The following is a 16832-nucleotide window of genomic DNA, read 5'->3' on the forward strand; positions in this document are numbered from 1 at the left end:
ACCCTGGGAAAATCAGAGTACAAACATGAATTGAGATTAAGGGCAGAGTTTTACAGTCCTCCACTGGCAGGTTTCCAAGGTGGGGGTGGACTGTCACATTTTCTGAATGAATTTCCTGTTGACAGCTCATTCACCCCAACTGCAATTTTATGGGAGATGGCAGGTACAAGGCCAGCCCTCCTGTCCTTCTCACAATGGGCATTCTGTAACTATTTCACCCCCATTTTCAATATGGCCTCAATTTTGAGGTTGGCAGGAGGATATTAGTGCAAGAGTTTAGACAAGGGAAAAAAAGGGATGCCTGACAAGTCATGCTATTTGGACCTCAAGAAGGAACGGACACCCTGCTTCAAATGACTCCTTTCCGTTAGGCACATCTCCACATGCTCTAGTACTCTGTGGATTGCTCCTCTCAACCCTAGCCCCTCTCTCCATCAAGACCCTATCCCTCTCTCCCCACTTCCCTAGGCCTCATCCCACCATCCTCCTCTAACAATATCTCTACTTATCTAGTACTAGAATCTAGGGGTTGGAATCGGAGGACTGATTACAGTCCTAATCCTGGCCTCTGCTGCTACTGGCATGCAGCAACTACAACTGCCAGCTTTATTAAAACTATAAGTTACCCCACACTTTTACATGTCTCGAACGCCGTTCAGCGACCATTGTTCTAATTTTAGGTATTTGTTCGCGACAGGCTAGTTTAAAAATACGATGAACAGTGGATAATTTAAGGCAGTATGGGCAAAAAAATTGAATCTCCTCAGTTTTCTCCTCCAAACACCTTTTCTTCAATGTCACCATCATTTTCATCTTCTAGAATAGCGTTGCATCATACTCTGCAAACAATTTCAAAGCAGACAAAGTACATTGATGCTAAAACTATCAATGGTCATCATTCAGATCCAAAAATCTGCATTGTATGGCAAGGGTCACCAGTCAATAATTATAATTAATTTATCCTCTTCCTAGCCTTATATTGTTAATTCACTATCCTAGGTGAGGTCTGTACAGACCAGGAATTGATTCTGAATGTGGAGGAATGCCTCATCTGCAGGAATCATTATTCTACGAGGTAGTTGCCACAACCATACATGAGTAAAGTTCCCAATACTAGCAGTTATAAAAGATTGACATTGATAGTCAAATAAATAATGTGGAAAAGATAATTAGCAACACTATTCTGAACTTACATCTTCATAAATGTCAAAGAAGGTTGCAACAACAGCATTTTTAATTCCATTTAAATCGGACAGCTCCCAAAGAACCTTGAACATTCGACCGACAGGCTTGCAGCTTGCATCATTGCATGGAACATTTTCCAGTAGAAAAGCTTGCGTGTTGCTGCAAGAGAAGAAAGTTTTAAACAAAATTGCCTAAAGATTACAAATTGTAAATTGATCATTGAGAGCAGAAACATTGGTAATTTGACTCCTGGAGATTGCCAAAAAAACAGCAATATTGGATTGGCCACCTGCCATGCATTGGTCAGTATACTTTTATCTGTTCTATATTGTTACCAATAATTAAAATGACACCTGGGGGTAAATCGCAAATTGTATTTGAGCACTTTATATTAGTACCTTTACCATTTGAATAACAATGGTATTCAAAGTAACTCCCTCTACTTTGCAACTAGTTACTGGAAAAGAATGGCATTTTCTCCATTTACATAGAAAACATGCGATACTCTATACTAGTAACATTATGAGCTTTGCTGAATAGGAGGTAGTTTTTTTTGTGTAATGGGCCAATGCCTACTGGGGCCCAGTTTTAGAATGCTTAAACCATTTCACATACCACTTGAGCAAAAGGAAAATCCCTCACTTCATTAAACTGGACTGGATTTGAATTCACTTCCCAGAAGTAAAAGGTTAAAGGTTTAATATATAATGTATTATATGACTTATACGTAGAAACAAAAATAAAAGTTCGTGCAAGTGTATTATTTCTGTAGGCAAGTTTAAAATAATCTGTTCATTATGTGTCGAGGACTGTAAAACAAACTGTTTAGGGGTGGTTGTGAAGCTTGATGGATGAGAAATGTATTTCAAACAAGAGAATTTCTATCTAGGCTGCTATTAGTGCTGCTGAAACGGAAATCCATATGATTTAGCAGGAGGTGAAAGCAGCACTCTTGCAAATGTTTTCAGATAGTGTGGTTGCAACATTGCCAGTCTATCATGTTTTCAGTCTCAACGTTTTCTTTTACATCCCGAAAAAAATCAGTAATATCTTCTAAGAAAGAAAACATTCCACAAAGCGAGATTGAAAGCTTCCATGTTATTTTAAAACCATTTTTTTTTAAACAACCGACTACACTTTTTTCAGACAGATAACAACCCATCTGTTCTTAATCACTGAAGCTTTTAAAATGCAAATACATTCCCCCAGTGAAGGATTACAGCTTACTACTTCCTTTCAGCTAACCCATTTATCTAAGTAGAAATATCTCAAAATCTGTAATTTCCTGAAAATCTAAGTTGACACTTAACAGCCCTTCTGACCTTTCATTTATTTCTTGTCAGGAGCTATCATTTTACATCAGATGAAGCTGAACAAAAAAAACTCTTCACAGATGAGCAGATCGTGAGGAGGTGGTCCAAATCTTTTAATTGCTTCTAAAACACATTTTGGAGGAACTAACTATAATCACACACCATCTGGCTTTTTCAATTCTGTCATGACAACTCGGAGGTACAGGATGATGTCACACAGTATGCCTAATAATTAAAATGTTTGGCCTATAATTACAAACATTGTTATTAACCCTCCATAGACTCTTGATGCCCACACAGTAAGTTAAGAACTTGTACTACATGCAACATTCCATGCTGCAAAATTTCAATATCTAATATTGTTAAGAGAATATAAAGTGGACTCCAAATTAAAGGTTAAACGAAGTAAGTGAAATTTACTACTAGGCCTCCATGAAAGCAACATTTACATTAAGACCATGACAAGTTCTGAACTGAAAAAGCAAAGGGAGGCTTAATTTCAGATTTTAACAGCTACATTTGCAGCATAAAGTAACAAAAAAAAGTAAGGTTATAATGACAGTGAGATATTTCCCTCCAAATTTAGAAGGGAATGTGGAGGTGGAATGATACTCAACATAATAGAGACTCTACATAATAGAGACAACAAAATTGGTTCCGATTTTACTTTTTATGCTTCATAGTTACTTTGTATATCCAATCGATTAATTTTTAACTGATTCGATTAAATTTAATTTATTGTCACATGTATCAAGATTAGCGAAAAGCATTGTTTTGTGTGCTAACCAGACAAATCATAATTTAAGTACATCAGGATAACAGAACAGAACAAAGAACAATACAGCACAGGAACAGGCCCATTGGCCCTCCAAGTCTGTGCTGATACATTTTGCCCTTCCATACTAAAACTGTCTTCACTGAGAGTCTGTATTTCCAGCATCTGCAGTCCTCACTTTTGCCTGGTTGATCTTTTCCTTTATTCCCTTCCTATTCATGGTTGCTGCTATCGTGTCTGCTTCCACCATCTCCACTGGCAGCGCATTCCAGGCACTCACCATCCTTTGCTTGAAACTCCTGGCACATCTCTTTTAAACTTTCCCCTAATGCCTCGCACCTTGAACCTGTGTTCCCTAGTAATTGACCCCTCCACCCTAAGAAAAAGCCTTATACTTTCCACTCTAGCCATACCATTCGTAATCCTATAAAGTTCTATCAGGTTGCCTCTCGACCTCCTGCATAAACACTGAGAAAAACCCAGTCTATCCAATCTTTCTTCAGAATTAAAGCCCCCCCATACCAGGCAAAATCCTGGACAACCTTTTCCATACTGTTTCCAAAGCATCCATATCTGATAGTGTGGTGACCAGAACTGTACGTAATATTTCAAGTGTGGCCTAACTAAAGTTCTGTAAAGCTACAGCATAACTTGCCTATCCTTAGACTTAATGCCCCTTCCAATGAAAGCGAGCATGCCATAGGCCTTTTTTACTACCTTATTTACCTGTGCTGCCACTTTCAGTGTTTTGTGGGTTGTACACCCAGATCCCTCTGCATACCAATACTATTAAGGGTTCCGTCATTCACTGCATAACTACCACCTGTACTTGACCTTCCAAAATGCATCACCTCACATTTGTCCAGATTAAACGCCATCTGCCATCTTTCTGCCCATGCCTCCAACTGATCTATGTCCTGCTGAATCTTCTGATAATCCTCCTCATTATCCGCAACTCCACCAAACTTTGCATTGTCTGCAAAGTTACTAATTAGACCAGCCATGTTTTCCTCAAAATCATTTACATAGAACACAAACAGCAGAGGTCCCAGCACTGATACCTGTGGAACATCGCCAGTAACAACACTCCACTTGAAGACCATCCTTCCACCACTATCCTCTGTCTTCTATGCCTAAGCCAGTTCTGCATCCATCTTGCCAGCTCACCTTTGATACTATGTAACTTCATCTTTTGTACCAGTCTGCCACGAGGGACCTTGTCAAAGGCTTTACTGAAGTCCATGTAGAGATCATCAACTGCTTTTCCCTCATCAATTATCTTCATTTGGAAGAAAATGGGCTCATCAGTGAAAGGCAACTTTGTTTTTGTGCAGGGAAGGTCATATCTTACCAACTTAATAGAATTCTTTGAGGAAGTGAAAACTTGATTGATAAGGGAAGGGCTGTAGGTGTCAAAAACATGAACTTCAGTAAGGCTTTTGATAAGGGTCCCCATGGTAGGCTGAAGTGAAGTCGCATGGAGTCCAGGGTGTACTAGCTAGATGGATACAAAACTGGCTGGGCAGCAAGAGAATAATAGTGGAAGACAGTTTCTCAAAATGGAGAACTGTGACCAGTGGTGTTCCACAGGGATTCGTGTTGGGATTACTGTTGTTTGTGATATACATAAATAATCTGGAGGAAGGTGTAGGTGGACTGATTAGCAAGCTTACAGATGACACTAAGATTGATGGAGTAGCAAATAGTGAAGGAGACGGTCAGAGAATACAGCAGAATATAGACAAATTGGAGAACTGGGCAGAGAAATGGCAGATAGAGTCCAATGCAAGATGAAGCATTTTGGAAGATCCAATTCAACAATGAACCAAATGGTAAATGGAAAAGTCCTGCAGAAAATTGATGTCTGGGTGTTCAGGTCCATTGTACCCTGAAAGTGGCAACGCAGGTTGATAGAGTGGTCAAGAAGGCATGTGGCTTGCTTTCCTTCATCAGATGGGGCATTGAGTACAAGAGTTGGCAGGTGATGTTACAGCTGTATAAGACTTGGGTTTGGCCACATTTAGAATACTGCACAGTTCTGGTTGCCACATTATCAAAAGGATGTGGATGCTTTGGAGAGGGTACAGACGAGGTTCACCAGGATGTTGCCTGATATGGAGAATACTAGCTATGAGGAGAGGTTGAGTAGATTAGCATTATTTTCACTAGAAAGATGGGGATTGAGGGGGGAATTCACTGAGGTTACAAAATCATGAGGGGTATAGACAGGGTGGATAGCAAGAAGCTGCCCCTCCCCCCTCTCGAGTCAGGGACTCAATTACTAATGGTCACGAGTTCAAAGCGAGAGGGGAAAAGTTTAAGGAAGATATGAGTGGAAAGTTCTTTACGCAGAGGATGGTGGGTGCCTGGAACACGTTGCCAGCAGAGGTGGTAGAGGCGGGCACGATAGCGTCATTTAAGATGTATCTAGATAGATACATGAATGGACAGGGAGCAGAGAGATACAGATCCTTGGAAAATAGGTGATAGGTTTAGATAGAGAACCTGGATTGGTGCAGACTTGGAGGGTCAAAGGGTCTGTTCCTGTGCTGTAACTTTCTTTGTTCATGGCATTCTCAAAAACTCAATCAATTGAGTGAGGCACAGCCTCCCCCATACAAAATATGCCATCATTAGTAAGTCCATTTGCTTCTAAACACAGAATATAGTGTTACAGCTAAAAGAGAAGGTCAGAGAAAGATAAACTCTTGTGTATGAGAGGTTTGTTCATAGGTCTGGATTAGTGGTGCTGGAAGAGCACAGCAGTTCAGGCAGCATCCAAGTAGCTTCGAAATCGACGTTTCGGGCAAAAGCCCTTCATCAGGAATAAAGGCAGTGAGCCTGAAGCGTGGAGAGATAAGCTAGAGGAGGGTGGGGGTGGGGAGAAAGTAGCATAGAGTCGAGTTTGTTTCAACCATGTCGTGAAACAAACTTGACTCTATGCTACTTTCTCTCCACCCTCACCCTCCTCTAGCTTATCTCTCCACGCTTCAGGCTCACTGCCTTTATTCCTGATGAAGGGCTTTTGCCCGAAACGTCGATTTCGAAGCTCCTTGGATGCTGCCTGAACTGCTGTGCTCTTCCAGCACCACTAATCCAGAATCTGATTCCAGCATCTGCAGTCATTGTTTTTACCTTGTTCATAGGTCTGATAGCAGTGGGGAAGCAGCTATTCTGAAATCTGTTGGTGTGTGCTTTCAAACTTTTGTACCTTCTGACCAATGGAAGAAAGTGGAAGAAAGAGATCTTTGACTACATTGCTGCTTTTGTGAGGCAGTGAGAACTATTAACAGAGTCAATGGAAGGAAGTTAAAAATCACAAAATACCAGGTTATAGTCCAACAGGTTTAATTGGAAGCACACTAGCTTTCGGAATGACACTCCTTCATCAGGTGTTAGTGGAGGGCTCAATCGTAACACAGAATTTATAGCAAAAATTTGCAGTGTGATTGAACTGAAATTATACATTGAAAAATTGATTGTCTGTTAAGCCTTTCATCTGTTAGAATACAGTGATAGTTTCACTTCTTTCATGTGTAAATCACAAAACCCTTTTTTTTAAAAAGTTGCATTCTCGGGTTAGCTGTTAACAATGGTGACAGCTAGACAATATGCTGAAGGTGTTAGCCCCCTGTATTCTCCATCTATGACCTGATGTTTAGGTTGATTCTAACCTAAAAAGTGAGATAACAGAGTTTTACATAAATTCATGCCGTTTCTGAGCTCGGAGTTCTACATGAACGTATGTAGTTTTTGAGCAAAGTGCAATGTAACTCTGCAAGTACAAATTCACCACACAAAATATATGTGTGCATGTGGGTCTTGATGGTTGTTTTGACGTGGATGGACCAGAATACCATTAGTGATATTTACTCCTGGGAACTTGAAGCTCTTGACCACCTCAACCTCAGGGCTGATACAGATAGGGGTATGTCCTCCACTCAGTTTCCTGAAATCAATGACCAGCTCCTTCATTTTGCTGACATTGAGGGTCAGATTGTTGTCTTTACACCATGCCACTAAAGAACTCTATTTATTTCTGTCTGTTGTTTGAGATCCAATCCACTATGGTGGCGAATTCAGTAAATTTGTAAATAGAATTAGAGTGGAACTTGGTCACACAGTGGTGAGTATGTACCGAGTATATAAACAGGCTGAGTATGTAACCTTGCAGGGTACTGGTATTGAAGATTATCACGGAGGATGTATTGTCATCTATCCTTAGTGATTGCGGTCTGCGAGTTAGGAATTCGAGGATCCAGTTGCAGAGGGGTGAGAAGGCTCCTAGGTCTTGGATTTTGGTGATTAATTCTATTGGAATTATGGTGTTGAGGCCAGAGCTAAAGTCAATAAATAGGAGTCTGACATAGGTGTTCTTGTTATTCAAATTTTCCAAGGATGAATGTAGGGCTAGGGAGATGGCATCTATAAACTGTGTGACGATAGGCAAATTGTAGTGGATCAAGGCAATCTTGAAAACTGGAGTTGGTGTATGTCATTATTAATCTCTTGAAGCACTTTAAAATGATGGATGTTTGAGCAATTGGGTAGTAGTCATTAAGACACATTGTCTGAATTTTCTTTAGCACTGGAATGATAGTGGTCTTCTTGAAGTAAGTGGAAGCCTCTCATTGGAGTAGTGAGACGTTAAAGATGTCTGCAAATGCTCCTGCCAGCTGGTCTGCATAGGATCTAAGTGCATGGCCAGGGACTCCGGGCCAGTCGCCTTCAGTGAATTCACCCTCAAGAAGGCCAATCTGACAGCTGCGGTGATGACTGTTGATACAGGTGCACCCGAGGCTATTGGGGCAGGTGATATCATTTTACTGACATTCTGTTCAAAATGAGCATCAGGGAGGGATGCATTGTTGCTCACAATTCTATTCGAATTTGCTTTGTAGTCCATCATATCATGTAAGCCTTGCCATAGTCAAAGCGTTTTCTTATGATTAGTCTGGGACTCTAGTTTAGTCTGGTAATATCTCTTGGCAGCCCTGATGGCTTTGCGAAGATCAATGTGTATCCTGTCCAGCTCCCTTTGACTTAGGCAAAGATTCTATGGATAACATAGCTGCGTGTAATGAAAAGTCTTATTTGTCATCTATTGGTAGCCCATAAGAACAAGGTAGAAAATTCAAGAGAAGCAGCTCCATTTCAAATCAATGTCAACATCGCTTGTTTTTAAAGACCTTGGGATTTTTTTTTCCACATTTGCAGATAAAATGCATACAATTTGTTGCTGTGCCAAAAATATCATACTGGATGCCATATTTGCAATGTGGATTTAGTGCTTTTGGGTGGAGCACAAGTCAAGCATTTTGGGGTCGTTATTTCAGAAGTAACAAACCGGCTTTGAAAGATTATCAGGGTTATATTTATGCAATTTACCTGCTGATTTATTCTTCATACAGATTGTTCCAACCTCATGGGTTCTTCCTGCTTCTGTGGTCTTTATCCCCTGTTCTTTAACCCATCCATCTAACTTATGGCTAAATTTAATCACCAATATGACTAGTGTGTAAGCCACAGCCTCACAACCCTGTCCGAAATCTCTTCTATATAACATTATGTCCATCATTCCAGACTTTTCATTGACTGGGAACTATATGTAACACTAAGACTCTAACTCTGTCACTTTAATTCTTTTCACTTCAAAATGTACTTTCTGACATTTAGATATATCTGCAACGTTGAAAATACTAATGCTAGTTGACCAACATTCCTGGACCTGAGCAAAACATGGGATCTAATGAATCTAAGAGATTCATGATTGACCCAGTTAAGTGCCTTTTGAGGACTGCTTATGTGTAGGAATTAACAGGTCTTTCCCCTCCACCCAATCCACCATGTAAATATCTCCCAACTATCAGAACCCAAAGCTCCTCCCCCATCTGACCCCACACTTGACAGCTTCTCATGACTTCCATGTGCCCCTGCAAGCTTTTCCCCACCTTCCCTGATCTTTTCTGATGCAGAACTCTCTCCATGCTTTTCAAACCTTGCTGACTTCGGAGTTTCAAATTGTTGGTAATTCAAGAATGGCATTGATGATATTCTACGAGATGGGAAAAGCAGCAATTACATAGCTTGCAACATACATTATAGCTACCATAAATGTTTGAAGCTTCGCAAAATTACTCCAAAAACAGCTGTTGACTTAGATAACAAGTATAAATTGTGGATGGCCACAATTTTGAAATAGTAAAATAAAAACATGGGCAATTCATGCTAAATTAATGTGGCATGGTTTATTGAATAAACTACACAAGAATATCTTAATATTATGTGCAGAGTAACAATGAATTGTTGTATAAATACACACACACACACACACAGACTATTTTAAAAACAAGTAAACAGCACAAAAAGCTCTCAACTATAATTGTGTGACTGGAGTTAGCAATACTATTTCAGAACCACTTCTGAATTCAATGTCAGCCAGACAATCAACACTTAGGTATCTCTTCATGGGTCTGAAATTGTAACTATTGTGTTATAATTGGCTACAGAAATTATTAACTGAAAGAAACACTGACATAACTGCAATTTCTTACAAGACATCATGATTGACTCAGGCCCTGGAATGGACCACAGACACCTCACAATCTGCAATCTTGTCTCTAGATCTTTATCCACCCCAACGCCACCCAGAAATCACATGACTCCCACAGTATTGAATCCCAGGTTATAGTCCAACAGGTTTAATTGGAAGCACATTAGCTTTCGAAGCACTGCTCCCTCATCAGGTGATAGTGACTATCACCGGATGAAGGAGCAGCGCTCCGAAAGCCAGCGTACTTCCAATTAAACCTGTTGGACTCTAATGTGGTGTTGTTTGATGTTTTAACCTTGTACACCCCAGTCCAACACTGGCATCTCTAAATCATCAGTATTGAACCCAAATGCCTTTGTCAATGTATGGTTTTGAAACAGGAGGCAGTTCAGGGGTCAGTGTTGCTTCATATATCTATTGAATCAACACCTCTATGTCTGGAGTACAAAGGAAAAGCTTCTGGCCTGCAAAAAAGCAGCTAACAATCTATATTTTCTTTCATCAAAATAGCAAAGCCGAAGTTGCAATTTGGCACAACATTCTCAGAAGACATTTGATGAGATTTTTAAAGAGAACAAATTGCTTATAACCCCTCAGCTGTTACCTGGCCAACTAACCACCCCACAAAGGAATTCCAGCTAACTGACACAAACTTTGAACTCCATCTTTAAAACCTCAGACATTGGTAACTTGGCATCCTTTATTCTTTTTTTTGCACCTAATTTGATATTATTTGAATAATCTCTTTACCTTTTTCAATCTTATCTCTCCATATATCTGTGTTGCGAGCATTTATCCTCCCCAGAAAAACTAAATGACTATTCCGCATCAGTATTTACTGCAGAAAAGAAATGGAAGCTAGACAACTTTGAGAAATACATAGTGCTATGTTGAAAAGTGTCCATTTTACAGAAGAATTGGTTCTGGAGATCTTAAAAGACATAAATGTAGTGAAGTCCCTGGGACACAATCAGGCGTTTCCCAAAACTGTGTGGGAAGCTAGAAAAAGATTGCTGGGCCCCTTGCTGAGGCATTTGTATCATCAATTGCCACAGGTGAGGTGCTGGAAGAATGGGTTTGATTAATGTGGCACCATTATTTAAGAAAGGCTGTAAAAAATCCTAGGGAACTATAGACTGGTGAGCCTCATGCCAGTGGTGGCTAAGTTGTTGGAAGGGTTTCTGAGAGACAGAATTTACATGGATTGAAAAGCTTGATTAGAGATAGTCAGCATGGCTTTGTGCATGCAAAATCATGTCTCACGAACTTGTTTGAGGTTTTTGAAGAGGTGACAGAGAAGATTGATGAAGGCAGAGCAGTAGACGTTATCTGTATGGACTTTAGCAAAGTGTTTGGCAAGGTGCTGCACATAAACTAGGTAGTAAGGTTAGATCATATGGTATTTGGGGAGCTAGCCAATTGTATGCAAAATTGGCTTGAAGGTAGGAGACAAAGGTTGGTGTGAGGTCAGTGACTAGTGGTGTGCTACTGGGTCCATTGCTTTTCGTCATTTATATAAATGATTTGGATGTGAATGTAGGAGGTATGATTAGTAAATTTGCAGAGGATTACAATAATAGGTGGTGAAATGGACAAGAAGGTTACCTCAGAGAACAACTCTGAGGACCTTGATCAGATGGGCCAATGGACTGATGAATGGCAGATAGAGTTTAATTTAGACAAATGCGAGGTGTTGCATTTTGGTTAGACAAACCAAGGCAGGGCTTGCAGAATTCATGGTAAGGCCCTGGGAACTGCTGCCAAACAAACAGACCTGGGGTGCAGGTGCATAATTCCTTGTAAGTGGAGTTGCAGGTAGACAGTATGGTGACAGTGGCATTTGTCATGCTTTCCAGTGAAGGTTGCCATGGTGCTGTTGTACAGGATATTGGTGAGGCTACTTTTGGAATACTGTATACAATTCTGGTTGTTTTTCTACAGGAAAGTTTCTGTTAAACTTGAGAGGGTGCAGAAAAGATTCACAAGGATGTTGCCAGGACTGGAGGTTTGAGATGTAGGGAAAGACTGAATAGGCTGAAGTTATTTTTCCCCCACAGCGTCAGAGACGAAGGGCTGATCTTATAGGGGTATATAAAACCATGAAGGGAATAAATAAGATGAATAGTTAGTGGGAGAACCCAAAACTACAGGTTTAAGGTGAGAGGGGAAAGATTTAAAAAAGGACTGGAGGGCTAACTTTTTCATGCAGAGAACCATATGTGCATGGAATTAGCTGTCATAGAAAGTGGTGGAGATGGGAACAATTACAACATTTAAAAAGCATCTGGATGGGTGAATGAATAGGAAAGGTTTACAGGGAAATGGGCCAAATGCTGGAAAATGGGACTAGATTAGATTGGAATGCCTGGTCAGCATGGCTAAGTTGGACTGAAGGATCTGTTTCTGCGCTAAATGACTCCAAGTGTGTGAATAAACCCTACCTTGTAAAAAAAAACTTGAACATAGTCTTGTTGAGTGTCTTGCAAAGACAGAGTGCACAGCAGGAGAGAAAGGAAGATATTTTTTTAAAAACTGCCATCTGTCCATGACATTAACCAAAATGTAAGTGTTTTGAAACTAGTCAAATTCATTGTTTTCAGCATTTGCTGCAAAGAGAGTTACTCAAAATTCATTTGGAGTCATTTTGGCATAATTGTGGTGATTCCATTTCTGGAATGCTCAGCTTCAAAATTCTGTCTCCAGAAATCATTTTTTTCTCTAATCATCACATTGGATGTTCCATATTTTTGAAGTGAACTGATGACAGTTTTGCACACTAACAGCATCCCATAATTTGATGTGGGACCAGACAAAACATCAAATGGAATAACAAGCATTTTTCCACACTCTGGGGAAGTTTTTTTCTCCATCACCTATTCAACTTTTCCATTTGACATAATCATGATCCTTGAATAATTTGTTGAGGTACACATCCATGGTGAACTGCAGACATCGCATAGTTTACATAAATGCAATGCGTGTATATTTTTTTGCAGGTGCCTGTTCATCCTATGTGAGATCTGAACATGTCCCACTCTAACAGGCTATATTTATGCAGGCCACTGGGCCACTATTTCACATACGAATGACCATAATTTAATTCCATCCTCATTCATCTGAACCTTTCATAAACACAAAAATTCCCTGCAAGGAACTTTATTTTCAGTATGCTGTTACTTACAAACGTATCGATAGGCTTTAATTTCATTCCATTGGCCAGACAAGCCATGAATTTTGTCCTCTCATATCCTCTGGTTGTCACTATGACAATTTTTGAATGCCTTTCCTCTTCACAGTTTGGTTCCTGGACATATCAAAATTCACTGACCTTTCATCCATATTACTGATGTAGAATAATGTTTTTACTGTTCTCTGATGAAAAATCAAGGAATCATGAATTTGGCAGAACTCTTTTGGTAGGTTACTAAACAATCTTGGTCCTCTGCCACAATGTTTTGTCTTACCAATATTCATAAATTCAAAGCTTGGGAGAAGATTTGTAGCTCGGGTGCTCGTTGTTGTGGTTCTGTTTGCCGAGCTGGGAATTTGCCTTGCAAACGTTTCGTCCCCTGTCTAGGTGACATCCTCAGTGCTCAGGAGCCTCCTGTGAAGCGCTTCTGTGCTGTTTCCTCCAGCATTTATAGTGGCCTGTCTCTGCCGCTTCTGGTTGTCAGTTCCAGCTGTCTGCTGTAGTGGCCGGTATATTGGGTCCAGGTCAATGTGTTTGTTGATAGAATCTGTGGATGAGTGTCAGAGGAGCAGAGACAGGCCACTATAAATGCCGGAGGAAACATCACAGAAGCGCTTCACAGGAGGCTCCCAAGCACTGAGGATGTCACCTAGACAGGGGACAAAACGTTTGCAAGACAAATTCCCAGCTCGGCGAACAGAACCACAACAATATTCATAAATACCCATATTTATAAATAGTATAACCTTCAAAGTTAAAAAATACAGAAACCATTTGCAAAGTAGATATCTTGCAGGAAATAAATTGTACCTGACCTTGGTGGCCTTGACATTATAGAGTTCTTTGCCAAAGCACTGACCAGCGTTAGCAAGGAAAGTTAGTTTTCTGTATCTGGAGTTTCAACAGGCATTTGACAAAGTTTGACTTGACAAACTGTTAAAACACATTGTGCATTGTGGACAGCAGACTCAATGGGCTGAATGGCTTCACCTGTCATAATTTCTCTTGGTTTGGTAATCAAAGGACGCATACTTACGATAACTGGCAGCAAAATATGAAGTGATATCAGGAAGTATTTTTATGCAACGATGTGAATGGATTGCACTGGTTGAAAATATGTGGGTACCAGGTTCAAAAACAATATGTAGAGATAATTGGATAAATAGTTGAAGGGTAAAAAGTTACAGGTTATGGGGAAATAGCATAACCTTTTCAAAGAGCAATGGGCCAATAGGCCAGCCACCTTTTATGATGATACAGAAGAAATAGGAGCTGAAGTAGACTGTACCAGCCATCAAATCTGCTCTGCCATGTAATATGATCGGAGCTGATTTTTGGCTTTAACTCTAATTCCCATCTGTTCCCACTTCCCTTTGATTCCATGAGAAATAGATTTTTAGTCCATCTCAGCCTTAAACATATTCAATAATGGAGCATACACCATCCTTTGCGATATAGAAATCCAGAGTCACAAGTCTTTTTCCTCACATTAAAATAAATTGGCCATTCATCCTGTGGCTGTATCCCTAGATTCTCCAACAAAAGGACATAGCCTGGAAGTATCCACACAGCCACGCCCCTTCAGGTCCTTACATGGGTTTCAGCAATATCGCTTCTTATTCTTCTGCTCTCTCAAGTATAGGACCATTTTCCACAGCCTTTCATCATAGAACAACCCATTTACCTCATGAATTAATTTAATGAAGCTTTGCTGAATCACCTCAGATGCAAGTATGACCTTTCCTAGATATGGAGAGCAAAAATGCACTCAGTTCTCTAGGGTAAAGTCTCAACTTAGCCCTGTATAATAGCACAAAGATTTCCTTATTCTCCTACTGCAATGCGCTAGCAACTAAGGCTAACATGACATTTGTCTTACTAATGGCTTGCTGCAACAATGTGTTAACTTTGTCTTCACAGGCAAACACATCTAGGTCTCTTGAACATCAGCAAAGCATCAGTATTGTATCAAAGTAAATAACCTCAATACCTCAATTTATACTTCATCTGCAAATTTGTTATTCACCAACCAATCTGTCTACATTTTTTGCAGGCTTTTTGTGTCCTCCTTGCAGCTTGCATCTCCAGCTAGCTTTCTATCATCAACAAACCTGGACAAGAAAACGATCATTAAGAGATAAGTAACTAAATCTCCAATACTGATTCAGTCACTGTTCCAATAATCTCAGTCAGTTAACTAGAAAATGCTGGATTAGTGGTGCTGGAAGAGCACAGCAGTTCAGACAGCATCCAACGAGCAGCGAAATTGACGTTTCGGGCAAAAGCCCTTCATCAGGAATAAAGGCAGTGAGCCTGAAGCGTGGAGAGATAAACTAGAGGAGGGTGGGGGTGGGGAGAGAGTAGCTCAGAGTACACCGGGTGAGTGGGGGAGGAGATGAAGGTGATAGGTGAAGGAGGAGAGGGTGGAGTGGATAGGTGGAAAAGGAGATAGGCAGGGAGGACAAGTCCGGACAAGTCAAGGAGACAGTGCTGAGCTGGAAGTTTGAAACTAGGATGAGGTGGGGGAAGAGGAAATGAGGAAGAAGAGCTTCAGAGCAGAGGAAATGACCTGGGAGTTGCAGTGGGAGAGGGACTCCCTGAGATTGCCCAAAACGTCGATTTCGTTGCTCGTTGGATGCTACCTGAACTGCTGTGCTCTTCCAGCACCACTAACCCAGTATTTGGTTTTCAGCATCTGCAGTCATGGTTTTTACCTTGTTGATTTTAACCCTACTGCGAATCCTCTTGCAAGGATGCCTGCCTTGAAGAAGTTTTCCTCCTCTCTCTACAAGAATCTCAGGGAGTCCCTCTCCCACTGCAACTCCCAGGTCATTTCCTCTGCTCTGAAGCTCTTCTTCCTCATTTCCCCTTCCCCCACCTCATCCTAGTTTCAAACTTCCAGCTCAGCATTGTCTCCTTGACTTGTCCGGACTTGTCCAACCTGCCTATCTCCTTTTCCACCTATCCACTTCACCCTCTCCTCCTTGACCTATCACTTTCATCCCCTCCCCCACTCACCCATTGTACTCTGTGCTACTTTCTCCCCACCCTCACCCTCCTCTAGCTTATCTCTCCACGCTTCAGGCTCACTGCCTTTATTCCTGATGAAGGGCTTTTGCCCGAAACGTTGATTTCGCTGCTCGTTGAATGCTGCCTGAACTGCTGTGGTCTTCCAGCACCACTAATCCAGTATTTGGTTTTCAGCATCTGCAGTCATTGTTTTTACCTAACTAGAAAATGCCCCATTTATCCCTACTGTTTGCTTAATATTCATTAACCATTGCTCTATCCATGCTAATATATTACCCTCAAATTCAAGAGTTCTAATCGTTTGTGTGGTATTTTAGTGACTACCTTTTAAGCATAATACATTTGCTGGCAACCTTTAATCTATCTTATTAATTATTTCCTCAAAAACTCTAATACATGTGTCAAATAAAATTTTCCTTTCGTAAAACTATGTAAACTTTGATCCTATGATTGTCTTTGTTGAGATTCCCAAAATGGTAGATTGCAGCATTTTCCCCAATGATTAAACGTCAAGAGATGGTGACCTGCCTCCTTGAACCTTTATGAGACCATGTTTTATCATTTTTGGCACTGTCAGCTGAAATGGAAGTTGACTGTTATAAGTGGAATACCAAGGAAGTTTGCAACTTTTAAATCAAGTGTTGCATATTGTTGAACTTTGCAATAATACAATGTTGGTTGTTGGAAGCAGTAAGAGTGAGAATATGAAACGGAACGTCACAGAGAATCTTCTGGGTGAAGGAAATTCTACCTGACACGAGCCCTCTGACTGGCTCAAATGTAGCA

The 16832-nt window shown here is 40.5% G+C and overlaps 1 protein-coding gene across 1 annotated transcript in view; it reads right to left on the reverse strand.

Annotated features, from left to right (window-relative positions):
- Nucleotides 1-16832, reverse strand: part of itfg1 (integrin alpha FG-GAP repeat containing 1) — a 251148-nt gene that overhangs the window by 78550 nt on the left and 155766 nt on the right. The window contains exon 11 of the mRNA XM_072596239.1: nt 1194-1344. Coding sequence (XP_072452340.1) covers nt 1194-1344 — 151 coding nt within the window. The remainder of the gene's footprint in view (nt 1-1193; nt 1345-16832) is intronic.

The sequence above is a fragment of the Chiloscyllium punctatum genome, chromosome 26 (assembly GCF_047496795.1).
Source record: "Chiloscyllium punctatum isolate Juve2018m chromosome 26, sChiPun1.3, whole genome shotgun sequence".
NCBI classification, from domain to species: Eukaryota; Metazoa; Chordata; class Chondrichthyes; order Orectolobiformes; family Hemiscylliidae; genus Chiloscyllium; species Chiloscyllium punctatum.